General features: G+C 38.6%; 1 protein-coding gene across 1 annotated transcript; it reads left to right on the top strand.

Annotated features, from left to right (window-relative positions):
- The first annotated feature begins 2,223 nt into the window (after positions 1-2,223).
- On the top strand, positions 2,224-6,595 carry cox7a2b (cytochrome c oxidase subunit 7A2b). The gene is made up of 4 exons (XM_080883908.1): positions 2,224-2,357; positions 2,645-2,734; positions 5,885-5,969; positions 6,333-6,595. The coding sequence occupies exons 1-4, from the start codon at positions 2,334-2,336 to the stop codon at positions 6,386-6,388; spliced, it is 255 nt and encodes an 84-aa protein (XP_080740034.1). The 5' UTR covers positions 2,224-2,333; the 3' UTR covers positions 6,389-6,595.
- The last annotated feature ends 991 nt before the right edge of the window (positions 6,596-7,586 follow it).

Genomic DNA, 7,586 nt, shown 5'->3' with positions numbered 1-7,586 from the left:
AAAGAATAAATTTGTGATTTAAAAAAAAAAATGATGAGTCGTTTTAATTCGTCAGCCGGAAATGATAAGTGTGGAAATAGTTTTATTTTTCTCATAAGTTTTATGTCATAAAACACTTTTACTGTATTTTATTCTCCAATCCAAAAGGGAGGGAGTGTGTAGTCAGTATCTTAGCACTCTAGCATCCACAGTTTTCAAGATCTCATTTTCAGATTTTGTGTGATGGTAAACACCGATAATCGCTCAAGCTGCTTCCAGTTTGGTGAAAATCTGGTCTAGATCAAACGAAATGTTAAAAAAATTAGTAAAAATATATTTTTATTATATTACCAACAAATTTTGAATGGATCATCTTCAAACTGGCTTCAGCTTGTTCAGCAGCAGCGGCGTCTTTAAACATTGGAAGACAGTGAGGCAGTGAGGGGCTCAATGCTCTGGTACCTCTTGACAGAAGTGTGTGTGTGAGGGCTGCATGGGGTCCTCCACAATGCCAGTGGCTTTGCAGATGCAGCGGGTGCGATAGGTGTCCGTGATGGAGAGAAGAGAGGCTCCGATGATCTCAGCTGTTCTCACTATCCTTTGTAGGGTATTGCAATCTGATATGGTGCAGTGATGGTGTACCAGACAGTAATGTAGCTGCTTAGGAAGCTCTCTTTAGTCCCACTGTAGGAGGTGGTGAGAATGGATGATGGGAGATGGGCTTTTCTCAGCTTCTACAGGAACTAGAGATGCTGTTGGGCTTTCTTAGTTATGGAGCTGGTGTTGAGGGCCCAGAAGAGGTTCTTTAACAGAAAGCAAATATGAAGTTATATGATATATGATATGATAATATGTATAATATATTTATTAATATATGAACCAGTTCATTCTAAATTCTATAATTTCGTTTGATTACAGTTTTTTCTGAATGCTTAAACCCTAACTGTGATTCCTGTAGCACAATCTCTAAAACTATTCAGACTTATAGCAAAACCACTCACTGAGTTTGCAAAACTAAAAGCACAAAAACTGCTTTGCACTCAGTTTGCAATTTTGTAACACACACTTTGCAAAACTGTAGGCACAATTCACTGCACAACACTCAATTACCAAATTTCCAACACACTCCTAGCAAAAGTATACACATGTATGGCTATCATTAACACTAATTTGCCAACTGTCTGGCACACTTTCACATGTGAAAACTTTTTTAGATAATTAGTTCACTTTGCAATCAGCCTAAGCACTATAATACAGGTAAGCTGTGTGTGCGGAGTACAATGGAGGGAGCAGGAAGAGTGAGAAGTAGAGGAGGCCGAGGAAGAGGACGTGGAGGTGAAGAAGTAGGATGAAGAGGACGACAAGGACAAGGAGGAGCAAGAGGAAGACGAGGAGGGGGAGAGGAAGATGAGGAGGGGGGAGAGGAAGGGTAGGAAGAGTAAGAAATAGAATTGCTGATGGCATCAGAGCTACAATAGTGGACCATGTAATCAACCGTCGAATGACCCTGAGGGTAGCTGGCCAACGGGTCCAGCCTAACTCGAGCCGCTACACTGTAGCAAGTACCACAAGGACATCTTGAAATGAGAATCGGTGAGTACAGTCACTTCGCACAAAGATTTGTAGCACTGCCATATGCCAATGAGAAACACACCAATACCATTGATGTAAAAATACTGAAATTGTTACTTTACAGAATTGCTAGATGACCAGATGCTGGGGGCAGAGGAAGCATGTTCACTGCAGACCAAGTAACCCATATAGTCATTATGGCGATTGCAAATAATCCTATACTTGGAAATAAACACTTGTGTTTGTTTTGATGTGTTTGAATAAACACCAGTGCTTGAAGTTTGGATCCCTCTATGCTTATGGATCTATGACAGAAGTATGAGCTCAAACTGACATAGCCTACCTTGTGCACAGAGAAAGCAAAAGCCAGATGTGTTTTGTATTCATACCATCAGTGTGCAGTTGGCGCATTGTGTGCTTAGTAGATGATGGCTTGTGTGTACTGTTTGATACGGAAACACCATTTTTACGAAGGTGTGAAGAGTTAATCTAGCTGTGTTTGCTTTTGCAAGAGAACTACAATGTTTTGATTATTGGGTGACAGGTTTTCTTATTTGTGTGAAGAGTTTTGCAAAATTAGCCAATAGTTACAAAAAATGTGCTTAGGCATTCAGAAAAAACTGTAAATCTGCTCTCATGCTTGACTGTGGGTACCTGACGCTCATGTAGGGGGCAGCAGCGCGCAGCATGAGCACAGTTAATGATAGCGAAGAAGATTTCAGTGGAAACGGAAGTAAAGGTTTCCTGTGCCCTTGTGACAGACAGCGGACTGTAGACGGACGATGAGCATGTACAGACAATTTTATGTAAGTTTATTTTCTATTTACAAGTTTCTCTTGGGTGTTGTTTTTTAAACTAGTGAGCTGGATAAATGCGATGGATGAGCCACCGGGGTAAAAACAGTCGGCTATATTTAGCTTAGAACGGTTAGCAGGGGTCAACACCGGGAAGAGTTAGCATTAGCTTTGCAGAGGAGTTGTATTTAGCGGTGGTGTCCGGCCTCTCGGTGTTTGTTTTCTGTGTATTCAAGACTGGGTTCTTATATTTTCATTAAATGAGTGTTTCTCCGTGTCCTTGCGCTGCTGTTTTCCAGGCGCTTCAGCAGGTGGCGCGGCGGAGCATCTCCAGCTCCGTCCGGCGGCAGGTTGAGAACAAAGTCCCCCAGAAACAGAAGGTGTTCCAGGTAAAGGTCACACAGACAGACCGCTGCACTTCCAACTGTTCCATAAAACCCTGTCATCATCGAAGGCCTCCTTTGTGTTTCTGTTGTCGGCCTTAAATTCAGAATACGACCGTTTCCTACTTCCTGTATACCTATAATATTAATTATTATTTGAACTGAGGCTCTGTCCTGTGATCCAAACCTCATATCTTTGTATTGGGAGTGCGCTGGGAAATTTTAAAGGATACAGGAGCATTGAAAACATTCTAATATGTCAAAATAATAATTCCTGTGTGTGTGTGTGTGTGTGTGTGTGTCTGTCTCTATGTAGAAAGCTGAATTAATGATGATGGAATTGTTAATGTGTTCATTCTGTGTGATTAGTTCAAGGGATCCACACTGAATAATATAAGTTGGAGGTCCTTTAAGTTTTTAATGTAATTTTTTTTGGTGGCTATCTAAGGTCACTATGGTGTCACATCTGTTCATATTTGTAGATATTTATCACAGTTAAGCATATTTTCTTCACCTTGCTGACAACAGATCTGCTCTGTTCATTTTAAATTTAGCAACCAAAGGAAGGAGTCAGAGGACACCAAAGCCCCTCAACAATCACCCACCTAACTTGTGTCATTGACTTAAAACAACAAAAACCCAAAGTTCTGTTATCTCCCTTCAGTAGGTGTTTATTTTAAAGGAAATATGTTCTCATGGTCTCTTGTTTTGGTGTGTACTCAGTTATCTGAACGTCAACCTTCAGGCGCTCCTAACGTGATCTGGGATCAATCATTTTTAAAGCTTGGGGAAGCTAAGGTCCCCTCAGAGCTGCAGTCAATTATCTGGATCTTTTATTTTTGTTTTAACTTTGCATTCAGACCATGAAAACATGATTTGAACAGTATAACTGTTTCTTTTTAACCAATATCAGATTTGCTTTAGAGCCAGAAGTACAGTGAATAAGAAATAAATAAAACAAAAACCTTTAATATCTAAGTTTTCAGTCATGGTCTGAATTTAAGTTTAAATGGGCTCTTAAAAAAATAGCAATGACTTGATCCAGTGTTAAATGCAAGCTTGAATGGTGACCTCTGCTGGCCAAAATCTGGAGCTGCAATTGAATCAAGTTGAGACCTCTTAAGATGAGATTCTATAGCTTTTTTTTTCTTAAAAGAAATTAGCTAAACATACCACTTTAAAAACCTGTGACACCTCTCAGTGCTTACAAATCCTTAAGATGTTCTTAAAACGTCTTATTTTGGCTTAAATTAAAAAGTATTTAATATGAAGGCAATGCCTTTAATTACTTGTGGTTTGCTAATTTTTATTAGATTTGTTTTATATAAATATCATAGATATAAATGCCATAAATAAGGAGTAAGTTTAACTTTAAACATTATCGTAGAGTAAATTCTGCATGTCCAGTCAGCCTGCAGCAATGTTTTAAAGAAAGAACAAGCAGTTTTACTATAAACTAAAAGTTTTCCTATCAGCTTATTTATTCTTTAGCTATAAAATGAGACAGTGGAGGAAACCCTGAAGAAGTAGATGAGAAGAACAGGGAAAAATGCAGTTGCTGGAAATGTTTATGTCAGAACTGTTTTTAGTTGGTTGGTTTTGCTTTCACTTTTGGATGGCGTCCTTAAACTCAGTAAATACTTCAGTTTGAGCTTCAGAAATCCTCAGTGAATAAAATGTTCATTTAAGATTTGTGTAATTGCAAAAAACGTAGACGATAATTTTTTTTAAATTGCAGAGATCAGACATTAAAACCGTATTTGTAGTCTCTGAGCAGTGTGGAGACGAGCGTCCATCCGAGTTTCTTGGTTTTCTTTGTGTTTAATTTTGAAAGAGTTAGATTTTGGTGTCCGGTCTGTCTACACAAAGATGGATTATTATTTATGTGTTCCTCTTGCAGTTTTGTGGTCAATGGTGCTTTTTTTTTTTTTTTTTTTCTTTCTTTAGCAGCGGTTCTTCTAATGAGGACACCTCAGTCAGTTTAGCTCCACAGATAAGTCTCCGAACTGAGTGGAGTACTAATTCTGCATGTTTAACCTGCAGTAAATCAGCCGCTAACAGCAGCACTAGCTGGGCTTCAGTAGTTTTTTAGCTTTCAGGAAAAGGACGAGCTGGTGCTGAAGCAGATCATCGGTGTGAAAATGAAGAACATGTAGATGATTTGAACAGCTTCCAGTGTGTGCTGCAGACTAAACTAGTTTCCAGCTGGTTTGTTCTCCTGCACTGCTGTTGGCTGCTCCAGTCTGCTACTTATGTGTTGTATGATTAAACAGCTGCAAACATAATTGCATACTTTAATACAAGAGGACAAAATTAGACCTGAACTTTCAAAAGGTCCGTTTTCAATCTGTAACTCAGACCAGTGATAAAAATGAATATCCTAAAGCGTCCTCCTGTGTCTTAAGAATATATTTTTATTGCAGCACTTTTCGGATAGTAGATATATTTAATATTTTTTTTAACACATCTTAAAGATTTACTGTAAAGAAAGTGGATCTATTTTTAAATGTTAGCTTTGATCTGAGTAACAGATTTTTTTTATTTATTTATTTTTTTTAAGCGTCAGGTAATTTTGTTGGCTTCATAACTTTTTAAAAAAAGATTATTTTTGCTTTGTGGATTTATTTATTGACACAAGGTTAAAAAAAGCGAGGGCTTTATTCCACCTTTTTCTTGATAAATTCATATTTTCTTGGAAAAAAGTATTCTTCTGTTATTTTTGGTTATTTTATAACAAAGATTGTTTGCTTTTTCTAAAAATTTTTTACATGAAATGCAGATTTCTAACTTACCCAGATTCCTGATGGACATGAACATTATGGTCATGTTACGTCACTTTGGTATGGTGATTTAGAAGTGGGGGGAAAAGATCAGTCAAATCCCCAAAATGTGTAAAACAAAAGTCTTTGTGCCATGTTGGAATAGAAGCAGATATCACTTTTATAGAATAAAACACCCTTATTGTGAAAAATTTTATTTATTTATATATAGAGATGTTGAAAAGTTGTTCTTTTGTTTTTGATGCTCACTCATCAGCAGGCTTTCTTGCAAACTGCTGCTGCTCTTCACTGTGTTTAATCTTTGTCGGTGTCTGGATGAGTTCTGGTTAAAGCAGGGCTTACAAACCTGATTGTTCCCCTCCATCTTCTGTTGCAGGAGGATAACGGTATGCCGGTTCATTTAAAGGGAGGCAGTGCCGACGCCCTGCTCTACAGGACAACGATGGCACTCACCGTCCTGGGTAAGTACACCTGTCTTTGTAACTGCTTTAAACTCTGAGCTACTTTATGAACCTCATGAGCTGCTGTAGTTTTTATTTAAATTGAAAAATCCAGCCTGATAATTTAGCCTCAGGTGGTACACAAGTTTAGTACCATGGTAGTTGATATTTGATACCTTTCAGATAAACAAATAGAAAGAATCTTGCTGGGATTAAGTAATGGTAACTCTTACTGCTATTAACAAATGGTGTTCTTTCCACAGACCACAGAACATGAAGTAGTACATATGAGGATACAGATCCATTGGAAAATAATGGGACCTTATCCTTAGTGAAGCACTTTGAAATCCATTTTAATCTTCGTCTTTTTGCTCTTCCTTCCAGGTGTTGGATATGTGCTGTTTGAGCTGGTGAAGGCAGCCTTCCCTCAGAAGAAATAACTTCTCTGCTTCAGCTGTTTACTTCCACTTTCCAAAAACCGGCCAGCTGTTCTATATTGTGTAAGAAGATGAAAATACTCCGTCTGTGCCGGACCGCGTTTCATGTCGTGGTGCGATTCTATTGTGGTGTTCATTGGATCACTATTTATTTCTTGTAGTCTCTGGTGCCCTGAGGATCAATAAAGAAATGCCTCTCATGACCAAGAACCTTCTCGTGCCTCTTCCTTTTTAGTTTTCTGATGGTGGTAAACTGTGAAAAGCTACTGAAGTAATGGAATTAAACTTTAAACTATTAGTAAAGCAACATGAGGCTCTGCAAGCGTAAACCTTTTTCCTCCAGTGTGAGGATTTCCCATTGTCAGTCTCAGTTTTATAGAGTTTTAAACTTGCACAAGTAATGAAATCTCACTCTGTCACAATTTTGGCTTCTCACAGTTAATAAACATTATATAAAGCCTTCAGCCTCTAGCCTTTGTTTGCTATTTTGTAAAGCGTGCACTAGAGGGTACATTGGACAGTAAATTTATGTGTATGACAAGTAATCCATTTTTGTGTTTTTCATATGAAGGAAAAAAAAAATCCTAAATATTCTAAAACCATTCTTGGTCACCGCTACCACTTCTCCATAAATCCTGCCAAAAAACAAGCAATTTTTGTTGGCAGAGGTAATCAGAATCAGAATCAGAATGGGGTTTATTGCCAAATGTTGAGCAGGTTTACAACATTAGGAAATTGCTGCGGTGCTTCAGTGCAAACAGTGTCATAAATAGCACTTAAATAGACATGGAAAAAAAATAAAAGTAGGGATAAGAATTAAAAGTGCTACGTGGAAAGATATGTGCATGAGATATACATGAGATATATACATGAGAATAAGAATTAAGAGTGCTACGTAGAAAGATATATACATGAGTGCAGGTGGTGATCAGTGCCAAACATGGAATGATGCAGTGACACAGCGTAGGGTCATGTGTTAGTGGCGGGTACAGTCATATGGTTATTGTTCATGTGTCCAACAGCAGAGGGGAAGAAACTGTTCTTATGGCGAGAGGTTCTGGTGCGAATGGACCGGAGCCTCCTGCCTGAGGGGAGCAGGTCAAACAGACTGTGTCCAGGGTGAGAAGGGTCAGCTGAGATCCGAGCTGCACGCCGCAATGTCCTGGAGGTGTACAGGTCCTGCAAAGATGGGAGTCTGCAG

This window comes from Rhamphochromis sp. 'chilingali' (assembly GCF_963969265.1).
Source record: "Rhamphochromis sp. 'chilingali' genome assembly, chromosome: 5".
In the NCBI taxonomy this organism is placed as follows: domain Eukaryota; kingdom Metazoa; phylum Chordata; class Actinopteri; order Cichliformes; family Cichlidae; genus Rhamphochromis; species Rhamphochromis sp. 'chilingali'.
The sequence above is the reverse complement of the archived record's forward strand: the minus strand, read 5'-3'. Positions and strand labels throughout refer to the sequence as shown.

What these genes read in the sequence shown, in the direction of transcription:
- cox7a2b (XM_080883908.1), top strand. Translation starts at nt 2,334, where the DNA reads ATGAGCATGTACAGACAATTTTAT. An exon ending in AGAAACAGAAGGTGTTCCAG is followed by an intron (nt 2,735 to 5,884) that starts GTAAAGGTCACA and finishes CTTCTGTTGCAG; the next exon opens with GAGGATAACGGTATGCCGGT. An exon ending in GATGGCACTCACCGTCCTGG is followed by an intron (nt 5,970 to 6,332) that starts GTAAGTACACCT and finishes TCTTCCTTCCAG; the next exon opens with GTGTTGGATATGTGCTGTTT.